The 26,675-nt window shown below is 42.9% G+C and overlaps 2 protein-coding genes across 5 annotated transcripts in view; one reads left to right on the top strand and one right to left on the bottom strand.

Annotated features, from left to right (window-relative positions):
* Positions 1–26,675, top strand: part of WDR4 (WDR4 tRNA N7-guanosine methyltransferase non-catalytic subunit) — a 103,351-nt gene that overhangs the window by 28,795 nt on the left and 47,881 nt on the right. For 2 of the 4 annotated variants that reach the window (XM_084843822.1, XM_084843824.1), the window contains exons 10-11: positions 1,542–1,611; positions 6,664–6,815. In XM_084843822.1, coding sequence (XP_084699948.1) covers positions 1,542–1,611; positions 6,664–6,815 — 222 coding nt within the window. Of the gene's footprint in view, positions 1–1,541; positions 1,612–6,663; positions 8,781–26,675 lie in introns of those variants that run through there. The other 2 variants (XM_084843821.1, XM_084843823.1) reach the window with 1 other exon arrangement.
* The window catches only part of PDE9A (phosphodiesterase 9A), a 117,024-nt gene continuing 101,810 nt past the window's right edge, over positions 11,462–26,675 (bottom strand). Inside the window, exon 19 of the mRNA XM_084843813.1 lies at positions 11,462–12,537. The gene's annotated coding sequence lies outside the window, so the exon portion shown is untranslated. The remainder of the gene's footprint in view (positions 12,538–26,675) is intronic.

Below are 26,675 nucleotides of genomic sequence, written 5' to 3'. Positions count from 1 at the left end.
GTTGGAGCTCTCAGAAGCACCTGGTGAGCTCACAGCCACTCAGAAGGACAAAGGACAGCCCTCTGGGCTTCCTCCAGCTTCCTCCAGCCCACTTACCTCTTTGCCTTTGTCTCCTTTGTCCCTTCTGCCACTGCAAATCCCCTGGCCAACTCCTGTTTGCTCCCCCTGTTCGTGCGCTCTGATTGCTCGCTCTCTGAGAACTTGCTTGCTTCTGTAGTCCCTGGACTCCAGAATGTGTGCACAGTGCACAACTACAAGTGACACAGACTTCTTTTATACAGAAGTGTACATGCTAGGATGTGGTCGGCCAACTTATGATATTTTGACTGGACCAAAGGGCCGTAGCTCCATGGGAGAGACCCTGATGGTCCCAGGTTTGATCTTCAGCATCTCCAGGTAGGGCAGGAAAAACTCCTGCCTGAAATCCTGGAGAGCTTCTGCCAGTCAGTGTCAACAATACTGGGCTAGATGGACCCGTGATCTGCCTCAATATAAGGCAGCTTCCTATGTTCCTTGTAAGCCAGACATTTTCCCCTTAGGCATGAATTCTTTGCTGTTTGGAAGAATGGTGTACAATAATGATTGGTCTGCAGTGTTTGTTTATCTATTATATCTTTAGCCCATCCAGTAACAAGAGTTCTCTGGAGAGATTTCATGATACTGAAAGAATAAAAACACAACATACATTAAATAACAAACCATGATAGCAGTGCAAGATAAAATATACAATATTTTGGGCCAGTGTGGTGTAGTGGCTAGAGTGATGGACTGGGAGTCAGGAGACCCGGGTTCTAGTCCTCACTCGGCCACGGAAGCTCACTGGGTGACTTTGGGCCAGTCACAGACTCTCAGCCCAACCTACCTCAAAGGGTTGTTGTTGTGAGGATAAAATGGAGGAGGAGGAGGATTATATACGCCGCCTTGGGTTCCTTAGAGGAAAAAAGGCGGGATATAAATGCAATAAATAAATAAATAAAACATAAAAGCAGCCATTCCAACATTTTACAGGCACTTAAAAATTCTCACATTTGAATGATAAACTCTAGCATCTAAAATACCTGGAAGAAGATTAATGTCTTCACCTGATGCTGAAAAGATAACTGTTCAGCAAGCCACCTTGGGGAAGGCATTCCAAGATGGGGCACCTCAGCTGAGAAGGCATTCCAAAATGGGGCACCTCAAATCTGGGGCAGCACTAAAGAGTGTTGGCTGGATTTTCTCCATCAGGTCAGGTAGCATCAGGTACAGCTTAGTAGTACCTTCTGACAATTTTGGAAATATGTTATCTTTTCTTTTGTCACATGGTCAAAATATAGCAGTTCAAGGCCTAATTCAAGGCCTTTCCCTGATGATCAAGAAAACAGAGGCATAAAACTAAATTGGTTCCCTTCTCTGAAAGTGTGAAGTGAAATGTCTGTTCCATTCTCTGTTGTTGGTCTCCATTCATGAAAAGATGGAAAGTCTCAAATGGTTCAGGGCAAACACAAAAAAATTGGGGGAGATTATATGAGGGATTTCTAAGAGTTGTTTTTCTCTTTTAGCCTGCTGCTGAAGTGAAAGGATTGATGAAAATGACGAAGTACGTACATGACAACTGGACAGTGTTTGAAGGTAAGAAAGTTGAATTCAAAGGTCAAGAAAACATCTTTAAATGAGGTGTGAGACTACGATTTGGAGACAGTGTATCTCACAGCTTCCATAAAAGTTGACTTTAAGATTAAGATACTCTGCTTAAGATTGGTTCTTTGGCGAGGCCTAGTTCTGAGGAGGGCATCACATGGAAGTCTGTTTTTATCTATCCCATCTGCATTGGATCCAGACTTAGTCATGCTTAGAGCTGACCCATTGAAATCAATGAGACAAGTTAGTAATTTCAGTGGGTCTACTCTAAGCATGACTAAGTGTGGATCCAGCCTACTCTCTGCTGAGGTTAGGAGGACACAGTTCATGAAGATTTTGGAATAATTCTGTGAGAGACAGGATTTAGCGGGGGGGGGGGGTAATCTTAATTGAGGTAATTAACTTGCAACCAGTGTTCCAGGAAACCCTTGGATTCTTCACAAATCTTATCAGAGTTCTCCATTTGAGAAAATCAGTAATGTTGAACAGTCTTGTGGCATCTCCTACCACTGACCTTTGCGATTTGCATCCACAGGAGTTTGTTGTAGGGATGGGGGAGAAATTCATTTGATCTTACCTAATTTCACCCTTTCGAACCAATACATAAATTGAACCCCAATTATCCTTTGATATTCACACTTCTCCAAATTTTGTAATGGGGTTCTCCCGTCAAAAACTGCATACAAAAATGTATACATTAGTGCACACACAAATGCATATGAATTTTCATGCAAACCTTTAAAAAAATCTCGGTGCTCGGGATGAACAATACTTAATACTGGAAAAATGAGAAATGGAGAGCAACAAACTTGACAGAGTTGTCCATCTCTAGTTTGTTGGGTGCACATCTAGCTTACGTAGATTGCAGTACTGAACAGGCCTGCCCACTGCTCCACATGGACTGAGTGTACATTCTAGATCATTTCCCAGAATCTCCTGCAGACATGCTAAGTTTCATCAGTGAATAAGTCAGTGTAAAAAGAGTTCCCTTATGGCAAGAAGTTTGAAAATTGCTGCTTTAAATAATGTTGTATTTGAGGAGTTGGCTTTTTGATAGCTTTTGTTACATCCTTCCCTGAGCCTTTGGAATTAGTTGGGATAAAAATCCAACTGATCCTAACAGTCCACAAAGAACAGTTGAATAATGTGGGAGCATAATGGAATAGTGTTCTTAGATGACAAATTAGAGCACCGTGCATAGATCCTAAGTGCATTGGCAGCTGGGGAAAGGGGGCTATTAAGATTACAGTGATTATTGTACCTACTTAACATGAGGGAGCTTGGATGATTATTCCTGTTCCAGATGTTTAATTAGTGTCTTTACCCCTATAGAAAAGGCAGTTATCCACATCTCTTAATTGTCAGCATTTTAATAGCTCTTTCTTCCTCCTATCTAGCCTTTAATAGTCCTTCATCAGAAGATCACAGTATCTCTTCTCTTATAACGTATTGAGCAGGGAATGTGGGGAAAATGAATTCTTAAACCTTCTTTTAAATAAATTGTCACAGAACAGAAACTCCAGCACAGCCTTAATGTTGTCCAGTCAAGTGGAAAGGCTAATAGATACGTAGATTTGTTGATTAACTTCTCTGCTGAGGCAGATCAGTTTTTCTTTTCTAAAGATAGCAGTTTTGACTTCTGTGGGGTGGCTGAGCAAAGTACCAATTAGTGATGCTTTAAAAACAAAAGTAATCTTGCCAGTTGAGTTTATATCAATATCAAGGCCAACAATAAAGAATTCTCTAAATATATCAGAAGCGGAAAACCAGCTAGGGAGGCAGTTGGGCCACTGGATGACAATGGAGTTGAAGGAGTACTGAAGGAGGACAAGGAGACTGCAGAGAAGCTGAATAAATTCTCTTCATCTGTCTTCACTGCAGAAGATATAGGACGGATACCTTGCCTGAACTTAGTTTTCAAGAAGGGAGTCTGAGGATCTGAGGCAAATAGTGGTGACAAACAACAAGGTTCTCAAGCAAATAAATCACTGGGCCCAGATGGTATACATCCTAGAATTCTCAGAACTCAAATAACCAAAATATGTCCCTAAGATAAGCCTCTGTATCAGAGAACTGGAAGATGGCCAATGTAACACCAATATTTAAAAAGGGATCTGGGGGGATCTGGGAAATTACAGGCCAGTTAGCTTAACATCTGTTCTGGGTAAGTTGGTTGAAAGCACCATTAAAGATAACATTAATAAGCATATAGAAGAGCAAGCCCTGCTGAAAAAGAATCACACGGCTTCTGCAAAGGTAAATCCTGTCTCACTAACCTTTTAGAGTTCTTTGAGAATGTCAGTAAACATGTAGACAGGGGTGACCCAATAGACATTACTTACTTGGACTTCCAAAAGGCTTTTGACAGAGTCACTCACCAAAGACTCCTGAGCAAACTTAGTGGTCATGGAATAAGAGGACAGGTCCTCTTATGGATCAGTAACTGGTTAAAGAACAGAAAGCAGAGAGTAGGAAGAAATGGTAAATTCTCCCAATGCAGGGATGTAAATAGTGGGGTCTCACAGGGACCAATGCTTTTCAACTTGTTCATAAATGATCTGGAATTCAGAATGAGCAGTGAAGTGGCCAAGTTTGCCAATGACACCAAATTATTTAGAGTGGTTAAAACAAACAGGGATTGTGAAGAGCTCCAAAAGGATCTCTCCAAACTGGGAGAATGGGCGTCCAAATGGCAACTGCCATTCATTGTAACCAAGTATAAAGTGATGTATGTTGGGGCAAAAACTCTCAACTTCAAGTATAGCCTGATAGGTTCTGAGCTAGTGGTCACTAACAAAGAAAGAGATTTTGGGGTTGTGGTGGACAGCTTGATGAAAATGTCAACCCAGTGTGTGGCTGCTGTACAAAAGGCATACTCCATGTTAGACATAATTAGAAAAGGAATTAAGAATAAAACTACCAATATCATACTGGCTTTATACAAAACTATGGTGCGACCACACTTAGAATACTGTGTAGAGTTCTGGTCACCACACCTAAAAAAAGATAATGTAGAGCTGGAAAAAGTACAGAAAAGGGCAACTAAAATGATCAAGGGGCTGGAGCATCTCCCCTATAAGAGACGGTTACAACAGCTGGGCTTGTTTAGCTTGGAAAAAAGGAGGGGAAGGGGTGACATGATAGAGGTGTACCAAATTATACATGGTGTGGAGAATGTGGACAGGGAGACAATTTTCTCCGTCTCTCATAATACTAGAACCTGCGGTCATCCCATGAAGCTGATCGGTGGGAGATTCAGGAGAGATAAAAGAAACTAAACTAAGGAATTTGCTACCTCGAGATGTAGTGATGGCCACCAATTTGGATAGCTTTAAAGGGGGATTAGTTAAATTCCTGGAGGAGGAGGCTATCAATAGCTACTAAAATAATTTGGTGTCAATGGCAAACTTGGCCACTTCACTGCTCTCTCTGAATTCCAGATCATTTATGAACAAGTTGAAAAGCATTGGTCCCTGTGAGACCCCACTATTTACATCCCTGTATTGGGGAATTTACCATTTATTCCTACTCTCTGCTTTCTGTTCTTTAACCAGTTACCAATACATAAGAGGTCCTGTCCTCTTATTCCATGACCACTATTCTATAAAAGCAACTTCAGGCCTCTGAAGCACACCGAGTGCTTTGGTGAGCCTCTGACCCACTCCAGTCGCTTCATGCCCCCTCCGCTTTGCCTCGGAAGGGGCACAAAGTGACCCAAAGCAGTCCCCTTCAATTCAGGGTTCAGGCCGAAGTGTTGTACAGGCCTACACATTGTTATAAAATAACGTTGTGTTGCCATCTTCTGAATATTTGTGGTTTTAATGTTCTATATATTTTAAATTGTTTTATTGTGTGTTGTTTGGTTTTAGTTTTTGTGAACCGCCTAGAGAGCTTCGGCTATTGGGCGGTATAGAAATGAAATAAATAAATAAATAAAATAAATATTCACATTTGTCTCAGTTTCCTTTGCTTAAAATAAAGCCTCAGTAATACTTGATTATCAAATAATTCATGTTTCCATCCTTACAAATAGATTTTTAAAACTCACTTGTAATCACTACCATTATCTCTCCCCCCACCCCCGCCAGCCTACTTTCCTTCTCCATTCTGTGCTTCCTGACGTATCCATCTGCCTTCCTCCTCCAACTATGTAGTCTTTACCTAATCCAGTGTAAGTTGTAGCTGGGAGAACCTGCCACAATGGCATCACAGTGTTCTTTAGAGCCCAGAGAGCACTGCAGCGACTAGAACGATGTGCTCTCGCTTGCCTGTTCGGCAGTAAGTACTTCTGCGTGCAAGGGAATGGTTAACTAGTCCCACCCTGTTGGTCGTGAAACGTAATTGTTTTATGACACTGAAAAAAGTGAACGGTCCAACAAGTTACATAACTAGCTACATTTTGTATATTACGGACGTTTAGATGCTTACCAAGCTATATGGCAAGCCTCTACTGAACTCTAGCTCAATGTAAAGGTATCGACACCCTCAAAAATTGAAAACTTGGGGAAAGAGCATAACCCGTGAATGCCAGTTTTTAAAGTTACAGTTCTTATAATTCCAGATGGGATGGAAACAGTTTGGGTTGCCTGATGGAATGGCTTTTGCTAGGTGACGGATGGAGGAGAAGAGGAGCCAAAGCAGACAGAATAGCCTTGCTTCCCTGTTTTCCCTCTGCTGCAGCCTGATGATGCAGTGCATCTAGGCATTGTATCATGCCCTACCTGAGACCTTCTCAAGATATCTGATTGTTCTGTTAATGACAAAACGCAGTACCCTTGGCCTGATCTGACAAGGCAATTTGTGCATTCTTATTTTGGGTTCTTAGTTTCCTGTTTCTTCCTTTCCAAAGCATCCAATACCTTCTTAGTACTCATATTGGCTTATTAAATAATAGATTGCACAGATGAAGATTTTAAGGACTTCAGTCTCTTTTCATGCAGGAAGAAAACTTCCCTCCCTGCTTAGAAAATAAAGTTTGCGTATTAAGCTATCAAGAACTACAGAGCGACTCTCTCACCTAGAATTCCAACTCTCTCTATACAGGCTCTGTTGGCAAAGGAAGATGCTATCAAAATCTCTACAAGTCTTCTTTCGATAACATGGCTGTTTACCTCCAAAAGAAAGAGGAGAGACTTCAGCGGCACAAGACTAAGAGGAAGGACCTGCAGCATGAATCAAATGGACAGACAAAGAAGGTCAGAACAGAAGCACCATCCTTATGACACTCAGCGCAATATTTCGCTGTGTGATTTGCAGTGCATTGGAAGAAGCCAAACGCTGAACTGAATCCCTTCATGAGACCCAATGGATAAAAAGTTAGCTTGGTACTTGTCACAAATGTAAGCCTGCTGTCTGACAAGTGGCAAATATTAACAGAACTAGCCCAATTAACATGCTGCTTATCTATCGTGTCAAAAATGATTATGTCCCGTGTAGCTAGGGATGTACGAAAATCACTTACCTGTTCGCGGATTATGTTTATGGTGGGGGGGAGGCGTTCTGTCCCTCCCCCCGGAATCCTGGACGGGGGGGGAGGCGCTCTGTTCCTCCCCCCCGGAATCTTCCTTGGCCAGCTGTGCTCCGCGGAGGCTCCGCAGAACAGCCAGCCAGGCCCAGCCAGGCCAGAGCCGTCAGCAGCCGGATTTCCGGCCGCGGAGGGCTCTGGGGAAAAAAAAACGCGTACGCAAATGGCGGCGGCTATGGCTGCCGCCATTTGCGTTCCTTATTTTTGACGTCTTAATCTACGTAAATATTTACGTAGACTAAGACGGCGAAAATAAGGGGAACGCAAATAGCGTAGCCGCCGCCATTTGCATACACTTTTTTTTTTTTTACCCAGTTGTTTTAGGCTACGTAAGTTTTTACGTAGCCTAAAACGTCTGGGTTAAAAAAAAAAAAAGGTGTACGCGAATGGTGGCGGCATTTGCGTACTCCTTTTTTTTTTTTTTTTACCCAGACGTTTTAGGCTACGTAAAAACTTACGTAGCCTATCACGTGGGTGTAAAAAAAACAACAAAAAACCTGCAAATGGTGGCGGCAGCAGCTGATCGGAAGACCAGCTGCCGCAGCCGCTGCCACCAGAGCCGCCACCGCCCGGAAGATCTGCCCCAGGTAAGTCTCGTCCCGGGGGGATCCGCGGGGGGAGCAGGGGGGGCAGGCCTTTCCACCACAGATGTCGGGGGGCCGAATGCACTGGCATTCGGCCTCCCCGAGATCCGTGGCGGAATTCTCTGCCATCCCTACGTGTAGCTTTTTTCTAGCTGCATGCCCTGACTGTCAGCTGAGATGTTATTGAGTGAAGCCATAATGATGCATGGCTAAGAAAGGGACACGCTGGGGGACCTCCTCCTCCAAATTCAGCTGATCGGACTCCCGAGGTGGCGCTTTCTTATGTGTGCCATAAAGTCACTGTCAAGTCTGGCTCCCTAAAGGGTAAAGTTCACCCAATAGTGGCTAACTCATGCCCATCCTTCCCTGTCGAGGGAGGAAGTTGAGAGCAGTATGGAACGACACGACCACAAGATGCTGGTGACTGGCGTAAAGGCTTTTGATGCCATTTCAAAATGGCCCTTTCGGTAAATCTAGTAGTTAAGGGTGTATATGGCCAGAGCCAAAATAACCTGGGATAACTGTACCTGACAGTTTATCCTGCAAGCTTGCCATACATATGGTGATGTGCTACACTGTGGGACAAATCATAAATGTGATGGGTCTGGATAAAAATGACTCTGCATGACCCCAGTTGTCCCTTAGTGCATTTACATTGGTAAAAACAAGCTATCTTTATACTGAAGATAGTAATATATTAGTAACATCTGATGACTATAATGGCCTACTCAACCAATAATGGAATGTTACTGGAGTGGCTGCATGGCAATGGGACAATCTTCTCTAGAAGGAATCTGTTTGATTGACGGCATGATGCGTTGTTGTTGTTGTTGTTTTATAGATTAAGCTGATCTCTTTAGTAGTGAAAAAAAAAATCATACCTTTGCAATCTGCTTTAAACTGTAACCAGCCTGCCTGAGTATCTTTCCTTTTTATTTTTTTAATACAAAGCTAAGGATTTTATGTCATGAACTCTGCTGTAGAATTTGGACCAGCAATGAAGGCTTTAGATGTACTGTAAATGAGCAATAAAATGCACCAGCCAGGTCCTGTCAGCGAGAGGACTTTGCCTGTGTGTGGCAGTGACAGGAATGCACCTGAGCAGGACCTGCTCTTGTGTGTCTTGGCGATCACATATACCTCACGTATACCTCAGCTGTGTTAAGGTATTCAAAATCAAGTTTTGTAAGTCTTGGATGGTTACAGGTAGCAGTCACGCCAGCTGTATTTGCATTTTATTTCTCATCGGGGGCGGGGGGTGTCTGCTGAGACTGAATGTGAAAAATTGTACACGGTATAATCAAGAAAAAGAGGAAGGAAAAATCCTACCCACCCTATCTTTTAAGTTGCGGGTTTTGATGGGGGTCCCACTGAGGGATTTCCAGCCACATGGGCCAGGATCCAAAGAACTGTGTGACTAGTTCCATGCACACTAGGGATCCTTCTGCTTCTTTTTCTTCAACAGTCACTGTGTCCCCCCCCCCTCCACCCGGCCCACAATGCTGCATTACAAGCTGCTTTTGAAACTGAGCGAGACTTTCACAAGCAATTTCTAATGTTCAAAATAAAAAGGTCACACATAAATACATTACTGGGATTGCCAAAGTCTTTAGGTATGCCTAAAGTAGCTGTTTGGATCCCAGCCACAGGCTTGTTTGGAGCATACACTGAAAAGGGAAATCTGCCTCTCTTCAGGCCAGCAGAGGTTCAACATACTGAAGGTGTATTGCAGTGTGACTACTGTGATTGCCATTTATGCACTGGCAGCAAAGTGGGTCAGGGCAGTGATTCATTTACAACAACTTCAAACAAACGTTGAAACCCTGTCAGCAGCTAGCGCGGGCATTTCCTTGAGGTGGATTCTGAGCACAGCTTGCACTCTTCACACCCAGCTTGTTTACACAGACAGAAGGCATCAAACCCCTAGCTTTCCAACATTCTGCTAACTTTGTCATAAGCTGACCATTTCCTCTGATTTTTAAACAGCATCTTTAAACCGTGGGGAAAGTGGGCAAGAGTGGAGGGGCATGGAATGCTATCACCATCATTGAGCTTGGAGACCCAGCAACAAAGATTATTTCACAAAGATTAGTCATTGGTCTTAAGAGGATGTTCTCCTTTACTAATATTTGTGATAGCTTAGTACGTGAGTGACCAACCTGTTGCACTAATATCACAAGTGGCAGGGATTCATGGAGATAATGTTATCTACTACCCACCAGCCTTTTAGCTGCTAAAGCATAATAAATACTAATAAACGAAAGATCCAAAGAACCATGGAACTAGTTCCATTAGGAGCATTGTTTTTCCTCAATCAGCAGCATCCTCTCCCTGCGCTTGCTGCACCCCATGATACATGGCAAACTGCTTTTGAAATGGAGAATAGTTTTTACAAGCAGCTTCTGATATTGCAAAGGAATGTAGTATTCAAAAGGGGGGAAAGGTCAAACATTCCACTGCTGCAAACAGCTCCAAATGCTGACACTTGGCTGCCTGGAGGTACAAGCACAAACAGATTAGGCTATAGTATACAGGCTGCTTTTTTGGCAGTCTTGGATGGTGTGTTCCCAAGTGTCAATTGACTATAATTGAGTGATGGCCAATTTCCATAGGCTGGTGGGCTGAAGCCAAACTGCAGTAGTTGGATCATTCTTGGCTATAATGTTATTGTCAGGTTTGGAATACATGGGAGGACAATATGGGGCCAGGTAGATCATTTTCTCTTCCAGCCAGCTTCAGTTACGGTGGAAGTTTTGTTGGAATCGGTTGTACCTGATGCTGCCAGATCTTATCCCTGAGCTATAATGCCTAGACAAGTCTTTGTCTCAAACAGTAGGGCAAGTAAGATCTGGAGCACTGGTACTCTTCAACACAAGCAGCCTAAACTGTAGTAGCATAGCATCAGCTTACCTGTTGGCCATTCCCATAGGGTCTTGATAAAGTGTATGTCAGGGAAGCAGAACCTCAGGCCTGGAGCCCAGATCTCACCCTCCAGGGTTCCCCAGATGGCTACACACCCTTCTCCTTTCCCCTGACCACTGGTTGTATGGTGGTTTCCTGGCTTTTGTGCAGTTTTTGCACCCATTCTAAAATGTCTTTCCTAAGACTTAGTGACAGTGAGAGCTTTAAGCTGGAATATGCTGGTATTTTTTGTAATATTGGCTTCAACCCTGCCCACTGAAAGCTTCTTCAGAATGGAATTTGGCCCGTGAGCTGCAAGAGGTTCAACAGCCCTGGTGTACATGGATGAACCCCATTGGTGAGATGAATGAACTGGTTTCTTACAGAAAGGAGATCTCCTGTTTATAACCTATTCATATATGAGTAGTAACCTGTTTTCAGCCAGATTGGTGCTTTCCCCCCAATATCTTTTTTCACCAAGTTGAGCCACTATTGCATCAAAAGAAATATATACAACTCTCATTTTTCATGTATCTTTTTGTTAATAATATTAATGAAAGGCAATTACTACCAAATGTGCATAAATTTGGGCTTCTCCAACTTTCTCTTGTATACTTTATATGTCTGATTTAACGTGCCAGATGTTTATTCCATTCATACATCATTCATTTTTTTGATTCTCTTTAACATTTATGCCTGGAGCTGCTGATCCACAAGGGGAGCGAAAACTGCCTTTTATTATCATCTGAAATCTGGTAGCCTAGATCCTTACTCTCAATCAGTTCGAAAAGTTCTTGACTATGAAATAAGATCTGTATGAAAGCCTGCTCTTGTGACCATGTCATTTTATTAAATGCACTTATAAACATAGTATGCCTTCTTTGAAAACTGTCACCTTTATGTTCAGATATTATAGTAGGCCATCCTGGATAATATCGAAACCAATGCAATATCTTTCCATTCATAGTGTCAGTGGCTTGGCTCCAAAGGTGTTTTGCACAAGGCAGCCCCACCAAATTCTTCCATTTGGCCTGCCCCACAGTAGCTGTCCATGCCCTATTGCATTACAGAGGGTTGCTCGACCCTCAGGAGCGGACTTTTAGACAGCACAGAGGGCTGTAGCAGGAGTTGCTAGAAAAGCACCATTGCATGAACAGTATTCCACTAGTTCTTCTCTGCATTCAACCCAGTGATTCTGTAAGGGTAGTATCTGCTCATTTTAATAACATCCTGATAAGGCATTAGCAGCCTGATCCTATGCACATTCAACTGGAAGTAAGTTTTGCTGAAAGACCATGGAAGAGACTGCCCCAATAGCCTTTGTTCTTGTTCCAGTACTAAGAACAAGTTGCTTTTATTTGCTGTGGTCCAGGCGAAACTAAAAGATAGAATGCCTAGTAATAAAATGAAATATTGGAATGGCACAATCTTCCTTGTTATGTGATTTCTTCAGTGATTTGGCTGAAACTCCTCCAGGTGTACTGTTCCGGATAAGACTCATCGATCACTTTCTGCCCAGCTGATAAGTTGGTATCTGCAGTCAGAATGCTCAGTACAAGTGGAGTAATTCTCCCTTTTCAGGCTATTCCAAATTTCAGTCATACTGAACGTTTTGCTTTAATGAGCCTTCAAATTACAATTTAAAAGTCCATTAAAGATTTAATCTGTGACTATGTTTTGGTATTGCTTGGGCATGCACAGTGTCTCTGTCTATCCGTCTCTCTCTCTGACGGTTGCTATTTGTATTGGAGCTATTGCTTCTTCGCTATCTGCTCTTCGCTTAGTTACACATCCAGATCATGTGTGGCAAACCGCCGGATTCTTTGTTGGAAAGAACAAAGGAGTATATTTGCACTTCGATGCTTCTGTTCTTTTTTCCATGGTTAGGTCAGTGGGTTCTTTGTGCACCTAAATGAATAGAAAGCAGCAGTAAGTTCATAGATGTTGCATTTGCTATGGACATATAACATTCAGTTTTATAAAAGTCAATGTTTCCTTTTCCTTTAAGAGCTCCAGACACAACACTGGAAATAGGTCCAGATGCTAAACCAGTCACCTAGTGTTTCAGATTGAAACACTGGTCAGAAAAGGTAATAAATAAATAAAAATGTTTTATTCTCTGCTAAAAATCATGTTGCACCTCAGATACTTCATCCATAAAACAAGACACTTTCAGAATCTTCTTATATTTAAAACATTTCTATACTGTCCTTCCTCAGATCAGATTCCAAAGTGGTATACAATAAAGCAGAATACAAAATACACAAATATAAATATTGTAAGAGAGTAATAGAAGTCACAAAACAATGCAGGGTCATTATATACACCTTTAAAACATCTGGGTAAACAAAAATGTCTTAGGGTGCAATTCTATGCATGTTTAGACAGAAAAAGTCTTACAACTCCCAGCATGCCCCAGCCAGCCATGCTGGGAGTTGTAGGACCTTTTTCTGTCTAAACAGGCATAGAATTGCGCCCTTAACCTGATGTCTGAACCAAGAATGTAGAACCTGAGGCCTGGAGGCCAAATCTAGTCCTCCAGGGAATCCAATTTGCCTCTCTGGGATTCCCCAGACAGCTGCTCCCCTTTCCTCTGGCTCTACCTGCTTTCTCCAACCACCAATTGCTCAGTGGTTTCCCAGCTTCTGTGCAGTTTTTCCCCATTCTAAAAGGTTGAAATGCTTGTCTTAAGGCTTAGTAACTGACAGCTACAATATGCTGATATTTTTGGTGCCACCCCGTTTGCCTTTAGCCATGCCCACCGCTGGAATGCAGCACCTGAAAGCTTCTCTGAAATGGAATTTGGCCCTTGGGCTGCAAAAGGTTCTGCCCCCCCTAGTCTAAAAGGTTGTAAAGTAGTAATTCAAGTGCCAGAGTGCCACCAATAAAGAATCCTCTTTGTAGTTGTATACTTCCAATAAGGATGGCACTTGGAACAGGGCCCGGGTAGAAGATCTTAAGACATGGGCAGGCTGGTGGTATGGGAAGAGGTGCTCCTTCAGCTATTTGGGTCCCAAGCTATTTACAGCTTTCCCAAGCTGCCTGAAATTTTTAACCTATCTCCCTATTCAGGTGTTCAGTTCACTTGATTACAATCCCCCCATGATGGGAGTGAGCCGATGGGCGTGGGGCAGGCTCCCCTCTACACACGTATCCCCCAACTTGTGGATGTCAGGGAGGGCAGCAATGACTGAGACATGACAGCAGGGGCCTGGCCAACAAGGGCTGCCCTGCCTTTCTGCTTGATGAAATTATAGTCACATGAACCAAATGCAGTTTTTTGCCTAAAAATAACCTATCCTTGGAACTGGGTCTCCAATGTGGTGCCCATGGACATCTCTTTTAGCACTTACTAGGCTCCCTGCCCTTCCTGATTTTTATTTTAAGTTTTTTCAATTCATTTTTTTTAAGCCGGGAGACCAGCATGCTGCAAAGCAAAGTGTTGCCTTCCAGTGCCATCTTTATTTGGGTTCAAAAGAGTTGTTTTTTGTTTTGGAGTCCAGACCCCTCTTCTGTCCTGTACTTAGTTTCTTGTAGAAGTTACTTTTCTTTTAGTCTCAGCAGTTTGCCTTCTGGAAAACACATGTTTTGTGACTGGCCATGTCTACCATGGCAGCCATTTTATGAAAGTGCAAACACACACACCCCATGGCAGCCATTTGTGAGAGGGCCTATGACACTCTCAAAATTTCAAATGTGTCCACTGACCCAAGAAGGTTGGGAACCCCTGCCTTTATAGGTCCAGCTGGAAGCTATACTTCTTTCCGTTTCAGTACCCTCCCCCAGCTCTTTAGAAGTTAATTTTTCTCATTTGGGTTGGATGCTGCTGTGAGATTAAGCAGTCTATTAAAAACGGTTAAGTTTTAAAGTGAGAAAACTGTTATGGGCTGTTACTACTCATCAGGGCTCACCCAAGCTATATTACTGCTTGAAGCAGAACAGCAAAAATCCCCACCCCCAAGGGGCAGTTATTTTGGCACCTAAGGCAAAAAAACAACCCAAAGCACCTGTCCTTCTTTCAAGATCATAGAATCATAGGCTTGGAAGGGGCCTAGAGACCATCAAGTCCAACCCCCTACTCAGTGCAGGAAGCCTGATTCCCAGGCAGTCTCCCATCCAAGTACTAACTACAATACCATAATAATACATTTAACAATTGGCTGTCCTTCCATGACACCCAAAATCAGCTGCCTGAGGCAGCTGCCTCACTCTGCCTAATGGTAGAGCTAGCCCTGCTACTCATTCCATTTCAAAATGCTAGTGCAGGGCAGGCTGTTACAGGGTAATTTAATACAACATGCATCAGGTAGAGAACAGCCTGCAGCAATGTGTAGTGGGATTGGGGTGTAGGCTGCTGAGGCAGTGGTCTTTGGTGTGAGAACAAATACATTACAAATACACAAGAGTGCCCTTATTTTCATCTGTTAAATGTTAAGGGGGATTTTACAACAGTGCTTACGATTACAGTGGAAGCGTTAGGTGGGCTGCAAAGAATAGCTCTTTTCTAACAATCTGTTGCACATGAAGTACTGCACAAATGCAATATCCTCTTCAGAGAAGCGCCTCGAAGGAAGACCTCTAGCCATGTAAGTAACAACTGCTCATTTTATTGTGCTACATACGGAGTCTGGAAAGACAGGTTTTCTTTCACAAGTAAGGAAGCATGTTCATTTTTACACTGTTTTGATTGTGTCCAATAGGTGTCTCTGCTGTGACTTGTTTCCATGCCCCCCCACAAAAAGCAGTTGTATGAAAACAAGACATTTACACGAATTTAATAGAATCCCTGATGTTTGTTATTTATATTATTTATCGCTGTTACGCCCATCTTTTCCCTGGAACTTCTCGGAACTGCTCAGAGCTGAAGATTAGGTGAAGCTGATCTGACCTATGCTCTGTTTAATTTGAATCCAGCCTATCAGACATGTGCTGGTAAACGCATCATGTGCACGTATTACATTTTATGGGCACATTTAAAAATATAACATATGAAATACACAGTTTAAACACCTGTGTGTATTTCACAGTGAGATATGTTAACATGCAAAAGAAATAGGAGTATGGACTCCTTAAAACAGCTGTAACCCCCTAACTCAGGGGTGCTGAACCCAGGCCTGCCGGCCAAATCTAACCTGCCTGGTTTCGAATCTGGTCCCCTGGGGTTCCCCAGAAGGCCCCGCCCTTCCCTGGCCCCACCCCCTTTCTCCTGACTGCCAATCGTTTGGTGGTTTCCTGGCTTTTGCAAGGTTTTTGTGAAGAGTTACAGCAGTATGCGAGTTGTGTGATTAAGCTTAAATATATGTTAGTATGTACTGCAGGCTAGCTGGTGGTTTCCGGGGGTTACCTGAATATTCCATCTATTAGTCTGTTGTGACAGTTTATATATGGCAGTTAAGTTGATGTTTTGCAAGCTTGGGACTTATTTTCCTCCTCTCTGTTAAAAGATCGTTGGGTTCACAAGTTCCCAATGCTCACAAGTTGTGTTGTGAGTATTTCAGCTGCGTGTTGAAGTTATTTGCCAACAGTTTTTCCCCATTCTAAACGGTTGAAATGCCTCTCGTAAGGCTTAGCTACTGGCAGTAAGAGCTTTATGCTAAAATATACTGGTTAATTCTAATCCCTTTTGCCTTCTGTCACTGGAATGTGACCCCTCAGAGGCCCTCCAAAATTAAATTTGGCTGTCGGACTGAAAGAGGTTTCCACACCTCTGCCCTAACTCCTGCAGTATTTTTGTTTGTGTGAACCAGAGCTGGAGTTGGCCCCAGCCTACCTTGGGTAGCACACCAGCAACACCCCTCTCTGACACCAGACCTGGGCTCCTCCTTTCTGGCATTCCAATGAGTGCTGGGGTGACATAAAGCCACCATTTAAAATTCCTACAATTTGGATTTGTCGGCGCCTCTGACATCAGAGCGCCCTGTCCTGAACAGTAGGATTGCTCTGTTAGTATAAGGAGTAGACTGCTCATTTCTCCTTTATTACCAAATGGGTGAGCGCCTGTTTAATGAATGCCTGGTTGGGCAAAAAAGAGAATTCCAGGCTCTGTTATGACTATTGCTGATTGTTCATGTGACAAAGAACATCTGAAATAATTCTGATGCAAAAAGGTAGCTGAAATAGATTTGATATTAATTACATTATAATAGCTTTTTAAAAGCCTGTGAATCACAGAATTAACTTTGATGTATTTATGCAAGGGGCCTATGTTAGTGTGATCTTCAAAGGCAACTTCAGTACTGTCCCGATTTCCACAGCTGCAATTTAGCGCACAGTTAGAAGGATAAATGCCTGCAATTAATTGCAGGTGCAAAACTGTGCATGCTGTAACTGAACAATAGCAGTTAAAAAACAACACAGACCTAATTTATTTTAGCTGCATCTGTCAGTTTCATCACCTTAGTATCCTTTCAGGCCTGGGAAGTATTTATCTTTCAAAACCATAAATGCTTGGGGAGCTAAATGCATTTCAGGACTGAAAGGATGTGGAAGATGAGATGTATCGTTATTCATTTTTACTAGTGTCGGTACAAAACCAAGTCCTGTACATTTGTACTCAGAAGTAAGTCCCATTGCATTCAATGCGATTTATTCCTAGGTAACTGTGTAGGATTCCCAGATAAATGTGTAGGATTGCAGCCTTAATTTTCAAAGTACATCATCTACTGTCTATTAAATGGCAGTCTGAGTGTTTCACATAAAAACAACAACTAAAGGGACAGAGGAGAGACTATAATGAAATGATTCTTAACAGAGGATGGATCCCATAGCTCCAGAAGAACAAAAATAATTATAACGACAGGCCTTTTTTTTTTTTTTTTAATCTGGGGAAATATCTGGAGAGAGCAAATTCCATACTACAGGAAATTCCTCCTGCAAAATGGGCCCAGTCATCCACTGAATTAAGATGTGGTCACAGGATGAAGAACCCCACATGAAGCTAGCTATGCGGTTGAGATTCCAGGAGTAGGTCATATAGATAATTAGGGCATATTCCTTCCAGCACTTTTATAAGCAGGTAATTACACCAATGTAATTTCATCAGCAGTTTAGTGATTTCAGCCAAATTATCTAGAGAAATCACACTGATCTGGATACAGCCATGCGTGTCAAGTTGTAAAGCATTTCCCAGCAGTTCCTGAAAATACTGTTTTCTGTGTAGTTTGAACCCACACATCAAATAATAAATAACAATTGCAAGCTTTAAACAAAAAAGTCCAAAAACCACAACGGTCCTAATAAACCCTAATGCCCAGTTCCCAGAAGACTGGTTCTGTGCTTTTGAGGCTCTACAGTGCTTTATTGTCTGTGATTTTATTCTGGTATAAACTTTAATTATTTAGGTGCTACTGTTTCCAAACAATACTGAAAAAGTCCTCAAGAAATAGCCTTGGGGAAGCCAATTTACTACATGTGTAGATAAGCTTCATGAGCTTCCTCAGCTAAACAGTGTTTCAAAACTTTGGTTTGGAACTGGTTGGAATATTCACCAGCACAAACAGAATCCTTGTTAAGATAACTTGTTTCCATTACTTGGCTATCACTGTACACATTATGGTGTTTTCCTTTTGCAGTCCATTGGAGTCGTCTAATTATTACACAGGCATGGAGCAGTGTTTAAATGTGGTTATCCTTTTTGCCTTTGCAGTGCTTGTTGATTTAAAGGTTGGCTGAATGGAGTAGGCTGGATAGGCTGGGGGTGGGAGTCTGCCAAAACTGTCCTGATCCCTCCCCCATGAGCATTCAGTGGGCTGGATCTAGATTCAACCTGGATCAACTGCGCTGACAGAAGTGGACTTCCCCACCCACTCCTTTCCATGTCAGCCCCTCTGGGCGAAGGGATCTTCCGTGAGCAGAGCTCTTCCTCTTGTGGAAGGCAGAGCCTGGATCCAACTCAGTGAATATGTGATTTTCGGGTGAACAGGGCAATATGTAACTGGCCATCCTATCACAGATCCAACTTTGAGATTTGTCTGTTGCTGGCCTGCTAGACCCCTTCACGGATCACTGCCCCTTCATGGATCACTGCCTTGTTGTGGTGAAGGGGCTTGAGTAACTCAGTGAAGCCATAATCTATGCTGTGCAGGGCCACCCAAGACAGACAGGTCATGGTGAAGAGTTCTGACAAAATGTGGTCCACTGGAGAAGGAAATGGCAACCCACTCCAGTATTCTTGTCAAGAAAACCCCATGGAACGTATCACAAGGCTAAAAGAGATGACGCCGGAAGATGAGCCCCTCAGGTCAGAAGGTGTCCAATATACTACTGGGGAAGAGCAGAGGGAATTTCCAACTAGCGCCAGAAAGAGTGAAGCGGCTAGGCCAAAGCCGAAAGGACACTCAGCTGTGGATGTGTCTGGTGGTGAAAAGAAAGTCCGATGCTGTAAAGAACAATATTGTTTAGGAACCTGGAATGTAACATCAATGAATCAAGGTAAGCTGGAAGTGGTCAGACATGAGATGGCAAGTCTGAACATCAACATCTTGGGAATCAGCGAACTAAAATGGACATGCATGGGCAAATTTAATTCAGGTGACCATTATATCTACTACTGTGGGCAAGAATCCCTTAGAAGAAATGGAGTAGCACTCATAGTCAACAAAAGGGTGGGAAAAGCAGTACTGGGGCACAATCTCAAAAACGATAGAATGATCTCAGTATGAATCCAAGGCAAACCATTCCAACATCACAGTAATTCAAGTCTATGCCCCAACCACTGATGCTGAAGAAGCTGAGGTTGATCGGTTCTATGAAGACCTACTTCACCTTCTAGAACTAACACCAAAAAAAGATGTCCTCTTCATCATAGGGGATTGGAATGCTAAAGTAGGAAGTCAAGAAAACACCGGGATAACAGGCAAGCATGGCCTTGGTGTACAAAACGAAGCAGGACAAAGGCTAATAGAGTTTTGCCAAGAGAACACGCTGATCATAGCAAACACTCTTTTCCAATAGCACAAGAGGCGACTCTACACATGGACATCACCAGATGGTCAATATCGAAATCAGATTGATTATGTCCTTTGCAGCCAAAGATGCAGAAGCTCTATACAGTCAGTCAAAACAAGACCTGGAGCTGACTGTGGCTCAGAGCATGAACTTCTTATCGCAAAATTTCAGCTGAAATTGAAGAACGTAGGGAAAACCACTAAACCATTCAGGTATGACCTAAATCATATCCCTGATGAATATACAGTGGAGGTGAGGAATAGATTTCAGGGATTAGACCTGATAGACAGAGTGCCTGAGGAACTATGGACAGAGGTCCGTAACATTGTTCAGGAGGCAGCAACTCAATCCATCCCAAAGAAAAAGAAATGCAAGAAAATGTGCAAAGTGGCTGTCTGATGAGGCTTTACAAGTAGCTGAGGAAACAAGGGAAGCGAAAAGCAAGGGGAAGATATACCCAACTGAATGCAGATTTCCAGAGAATAGCAAGGAGAGACAAGAAGGCCTTCTTAAATGAACAATGCAAAGAAATTGAAGAAAACAACAGAATGGGAAAGACTAGAGATCTCTTCAAGAAAATCGGAGATCTCAAGGGAACGTTTTGTGCCAAGACGGGCATGATAAAGGACAAAGAAGGCAGGGACCTAACAGAAGCAGATGACATTGAAAAGACCTGGAAAGAATACACAGAAGAACTATACAGGAAAGATCTGAATGTCCCTGATAGCCATGATAGTGTGGTCACTGAACTTGAGCCGGACATCCTCGAGAGTGAAGTCAAGTGGGCCTTAGGAAGCATTACTAACAACAAAGCTAGCGGAGATGACAGTATTCCAGCTGAGCTATTTAAAATCCTAAAAGATGATGCTGTTCAAGTGCTGCACTCAATATGCCAACAAATTTGGAACACTCAGCAATGGCCACAAGACTGGAAAAGGTCAGTTTACATTCCAATTCCAAAGAAGGGCAATGCCAAAGAGTGTTCAAACTACCGTACAATTGCGCTCATTTCACATGCCAGCAAGGTGGTACTCAAAATCCTGCAAGCTAGGCTTCAGCAGCATGTGAACCGAGAACTACCGGAAGTCCAAGCTGGGTTTCGAAGAGGCAGAGGAACTAGAGATCAAATCGCCAACATTTGCTGGAGCATGGAGAAAGCAAGAGAATTCCAGAAAGACATCTATTTCTGCTTCATTGACTATGCTAAAGCCTTTGATTGTGTGGATCACAACAAACTGTGGCAAATTCTTAAAGAGATGGGAGTACCAGACCATCTTACCTGTCTTCTGAGAAACCTGTATGAGGGTCAAGAAGCAACAGTAAGAACCGGACATGGAACAACTGATTGGTTCCAAATTGGGAAAGGAGTACGACAAGGCTGCATATTGTCGACCTGCTTATTTAATTTATATGCAGAGTACATCATGAGAAATGCCGGGTTGGATGAATCACAGGTCGGAATTAAGATTGCCGGGAGAATTATCAACAACCTCAGATACGCAGACGATACCACCCTAATGGCAGAAAGCGAAGAGGGTCTAAAGCGCCTCTTGTTGAAGGTGAAAGTGGAGAGTGCAAAAGCTGGTTTGAAATTCAACATTAAAAAAACTAAAATCATGGCATCTGGCCCCATCACTTCCTGGCATATAGAAGGGGAAGAAATGGAAGCAATGACAGATCTTATTTTCTTGGGCTCCAAGATCACCGCAGACAGTGACTGTAGCCATGAAATTAAAAGACGCTTGCTCCTTGGGAGGAAAGCTATGGCAAACCTAGACAGCATAGTAAGAAGCAGAGACATCACCTTGCCGACAAAGGTTCGTATAATCAAAGCTATGGTTTTCCCAGTAGCAACGTATGGCTGTGAGAGCTGGACTATAAGGAAGGCTGAGTGCCGAAGAATCGATGCTTTCGAACTGTGGTGCTGGAGAAGACTCTTACGAATCCCCTGGACTGCAAGGAGGTCAAATCAGTCAATCCTAAAGGAAATCAACTGCTCATTGGAAGGACAGATACTGAAGCTGAAGCTCCAATATTTTGGCCACCTAATGCGAAGAGAAAACTCCCTGGAAAAGACCCTAATGCTGGGAAAGATTGAAGGCAAAAGGAGAAGGGGAGAGCAGAGGATGAGATGGCTGGATCGCATCACCGATGCAATGACTATGGACTTGAGCACACTCCGGAGAGAGTGCAGGACAGGAAGGCCTGGCGTGCTATGGTCCATGGGGTCACGAAGAGTCGGACACGACTGAACGACTGAACAACAAAGCCTGCTAGACCTTTTTTGTTTCAAGTGCTTAGGTGCAAACTTTTGAACAATTAAAGTTATAAGCTGATGACTATCTGAGAGCTTGTTATCTCTAGCCACTCAACTGCACAATATGAAGTAATCACCTCATTCATTTGGAAGGCAAATCATACTACTTACAGTTCTAGAGCTGTAATAATCCTTACATTTATAAGTTATAATCCTTACATTTTAAAAAAAGTGTGAGAAGTCAAAACTGAAATTATTGAAAGGAGAAAATTTTAATGGCCTCTTCATGCTGCTGTGACATTCTGAGTGATTTTAATGTGTTTTACATACTACATAATGATTGCTAGTTAACACTACAGGGTTTACTAAGGGGATTAATGGGGAAAACCTCAATTGAGCCATTTATTCAGCTTTCAGTTGTCACTTCACTTGGCACATTTTAATGTTTCTCCATTAACGAAAATGTCAGCCAAGCCCCCCCAAAAGCCATACTCAAAATTGGAGTCCATAGTAAATGAGACCTGTTGCAATAGACTTCCATTGTTCTCTAATGTGCAGATTTTTTTTTTAGTTAAGGGTAAGCTTAAAAGTGTCCCTGTACATTCACTAGTGTGATAATAGGAGTTGTACTTTTGACGTTTCTTCTTCTACCATGTCAGAAAAATATTCCAGCTTTTGCTTTATATATACTAGAAGCTTCCTACAGTGTTGTTTCAAATGTACTTGAAATGAAAGGATGTTATTATGCTTATGTCCTGCTTGTGGCCTTCCCACAGGCAGGTGGCTGGCCAATGTGGGAACAGAATGCTGGGCTAGATTGGCCTTTTGGCTCTTCTAACGTTCTCACTCTGATACATGGAGCTCGTGGGATTTCATTCTGCTAGGCATAATGTCTTTGTGACAACAAGAGTCAAATGTAGCATTGGCCTAAATGGGAGCAGTTAGGAGCAAAGTCACCAGTCACCATCTTCCTGGTTAAATAAGAACAGCTGGTCCCACTACCATTCCTCCTGCACAGGTTGTATTTGCACAGGTCAATTTTCAGGGATTGGATGTGCTCATTCACCACATCTGACAAATGCCCACATCTTTTTTTCTGTGGGAAGAAGAGTAGCTCGAGGCAACAATGTTAAAAGGAAAAATGGCTGCCAAAGAAAGTGTTAAGTACCCTCCTTTCTCACTTGCCCTTTTCCCTCTGCTGCCTCCAGCCCCTAATGGCTGCATCTTGTAAAACAATGGTTGGGGAAAAGTTACATAGAACTCCAAGTAGTTCCCAATTCTGAGGAGTTTCTGCCACTCTGTGTAGGCTTCTAAAATGTTATGGGATGCAACAAAGCATGTGAGTGTACACACAAAGAAAATAAACAGGTGGGTTGTAGTAGCGTGCACCATGTATGCACATTTCAAAAAACAGACTGGCCTGCCGAATTTCCTAGGTCCCACGAAGAGAAATGTTCTTGATGCACCCCTGCTGTGTCTGTCTTGTTTTTTATTTCAGTGATCTATAAATTGAATATTTATTGTTTTTGTAGTTTGCTTTCCTATTTTGCATTTTGAAGTATGTTGCAATCACAAGTATGTTGTGAGGGGTTTTACACTGAAGAACAGACTGGAAATCTATTAAATAAGAAATGTACTCCAAAGTTCCATGAGATACAGCTGCAAGCTCAACCATGAGACTGAGATGGGCACCATTATGGATGGTTTCTCCGTGATGAAACTTGCTGAAGGTGAATGGATCAGATATTCAGTATACTTCCATCTAGACCAGCATTGTTTCTAACAGTCACAAAAAGCAGGGCATGGAAGTGACAACCGCCTCCTGTTTGTCCCTAGAATCATCAGAAATTCAGCCATTCACAGAGATTGCCAGCTCTATGATATCGCAGCCTTCCCCAACCTGCAATACAACATTCCTGACCATTGTCCATGCTGCCTGGTGCTGATGGCAGTTGAAGTCCAAAACATTGGGAGGGCACCAGGCTTATTTATTTAAAGTATTATTATCCCATTCCTCAGCCAAAAAGGTTCCTGGAGTGGCTTATGTATAATCAGTAATACAAGCCAGTCCCTGCTTCCAGGCTAAAAATAAAAAAGACACAACACACAAGGGAAAAGGAATGGGGTTGGAAGAGGGGGGGAAATTAAGCCTTTCTACAAAACTGGTGGAATGGCCTTGCTCTCCTTCTCATCTCAGCCTGCTGGAATGGCTGCTGCTGGTGACAGTTGAGGGGGAGGAGCCTTCATGAGGGAGGCCTTCATCTCCCTCAGTTGGGGAAGATGGTGACGTTGCAACTATTCACATTCCACTGAAATCAAACAAACCTTCCAATGATTACAATGAAGAGGGCACTTGTCTATGAAAGCATATGCCACAGGATATCTTAGTCTTTAACGTGCCACAGGAGGGTTTTTTTTGTTTTTACTGCAATAGATTAACAGGGCTACTCTGCTGACAGGATATTAAGGAATGTGATATCTCCAAGATGGCATCAAATATTAGTAGCAAGACAGATGTTGAGCTGAGAAAAACAAGTCTTCAAGCTCATTCCAGAAATATTCCACAGAGAGCTCAGAGATAGGCTGATGTCCAAAATGGCACACTGCCTGTCACACTTCTCCACATCTCTGTGGCAAAGATACTGAATCAAGTCAGCTAAACTCAGCTGTACATATGCATAGCCAAGGGCTGGCACACACCAAACATATGCTCAGGGTTCACCCAAAAGTTTCAAGGAGTGGCCAAGCTTCGTAAACATGAGTTTAACAGGCAAACAGTTGTTTGGTAGAGGACTGAGTGTTAACCCCGGTTAATTGCAAGAGCGTTATCACTAGCACTTCCAGTACGCTAGTACAATGACATGTGAAAGTACTCCCTGAAATGCAGCCAAGACTTTCTAGCCTTGTCTAGTTCCCAGTTGCCAGGAATGTTTTCAAGGGCTTAGAAGCCTGTATTCATTGGGGACTTGACAATTACTCCCTGCAGACATAGGCTGTCTGGCCCTCTGCCATTTTAGGGGATTTGCATCAGCGTTCAGAAATATGCCCCAATTTATACCCCATGCTACTACTGTAAAGTCATTAATCTGAGGTTAAGCTATGAAGATTTTGGCTGTGTTAATGGAAGGCTTTATTGAGAAACGAATCTGCTCTTTTAAAAAGTCTTCTGAAATACTTGCAAACAAAAATTGAGGCTAGAAGTTGAAATGTAATTAAATATGTAGATCAAATCAGGCAAAACAGAAGGGCACCATCTAGCTACAGTTAAGCACTTTTTGGTCCCATTGATTTCAGTGGAAAAGAGTTGTGCACATCCTTAATGCACACACATCCTATGAAATCAACAGGGTGGAAACATGGCTGGCTGAATGGTGCCCAAGCTGTTTCTGGCCTAAAGTGTTTCTGGCCTTGATCCAGAGATCTTCATATTCTACTAATGTTTGTACAAGGACTTCCCCACAGAACAGATGCTGGGCTCTGCCAGCTTTGAAACCAATGTTACTTTCATGGTGGAAGAATGAGGAGTCTCTCCCAGCTCCCCACACCACAGTTGACTAGAGCTCAGATGGCTGATAACACTGACCGTGTGTTTCATACTGTGCATGGACCGAATCCAGTGAGAGACATTATGCACTGAGATCTGGATACTGGGTGTGAGTTTTGCTTCCTCATGCAGCTTCCTCCTCCACTCCATCTCTGGAAGCCTGTTTCTATGTTCAGATCACCCTTGTTGGATGAGGACCTTTTCCTTCAAACATTCCTAAATTCCTGGAACCACTTTACCTGTCTTTACATTTAAAAATCACAGTCTACTTTACATTTTATTTTCAGGGGAACTGAAACCATACTTTACTGCCAAAACCAGGGGTCGGCCAGTGTGGGACCTCCAGGGGCCATTTTAGCCCCCATACCTCCCACCACAGGCTGCATCCTTGCCGCCGCCCTGCAGGGCACTGGTGGTAGCAGCAAAATAATAATAAAGAAATAGCTGATTGGTGGCAAACCACTACAGAATGCTACAGTGTAGGGTTCTGTAGTGGTTTTTTATCTATTTTTGGCAGCAAATCAACGTTGTTGTTGTTTTTGGCCACTCCCACAAATTTCAGCAACATGATGGGAGAGGGCTGTGGAGACTGCATGGTGGAGGAGGGGTGTGCGTTGCACATCCTGGCCAAAAAGAACAAATGCAGCAGTTTACGGCATTGCAGAGGGAGTTGTTAATTTCCACACATCACTATTTGACTTTTATAACTCATGTATTTTATGTGATTTTCTGATTTATTATTTGCTAAACTCATCACTTAAAAGTTTGTTTCTCGGTCCACTTCGTAATGCAGATTTTATTATAAATTTTATTTATTTATTTATTGCATTTATACCCCGCCTTTCTTCCTCTCGCAAGGAACCCAAGGCAGCTTACATTATCCTCCTCCTCTCCATCTTATCCTCCCAACAACAACCCTGTGAGGTGGGTTGGGCTGAGAGTCTGTGACTGGCCCAAAGTCACCCAGTGAGCTTCCATGGCCGAGTGGGGACTAGAACCCGGATCTCCCAGCTCCTAGTCCAACACTCTTGCCACTACACCACACTGGCTCTCTAGCTGAAATGTTCTAGCTGAAAATACATGGGGCCTTTGTGTTCAATCAAATTGCCTCCCCCCTCGTAGTCATAGCCAAAAACGTAGGAAAATGACCTATACCAAGTCAGACCATTGAACCATCTAGCTCAGTATTGCCCTACGCTGATCGGGAGCAGCTCTGAGTCCTTCCCAGCCTTATGCCGAGGACTAAGAGTGGGACCTTCCACATGCAAAGCAAGTTTTCTATCACTGAGCTAAGGCCCT

The sequence above is a fragment of the Heloderma suspectum genome, chromosome 3 (genome assembly GCF_057233095.1).
Source record: "Heloderma suspectum isolate Gila_16-S chromosome 3, 16-S_ref, whole genome shotgun sequence".
Classification (NCBI taxonomy): domain Eukaryota; kingdom Metazoa; phylum Chordata; class Lepidosauria; order Squamata; family Helodermatidae; genus Heloderma; species Heloderma suspectum.
Note: the sequence above shows the minus strand (reverse complement) of the source record. Positions and strands in the feature narration are given on the sequence as shown.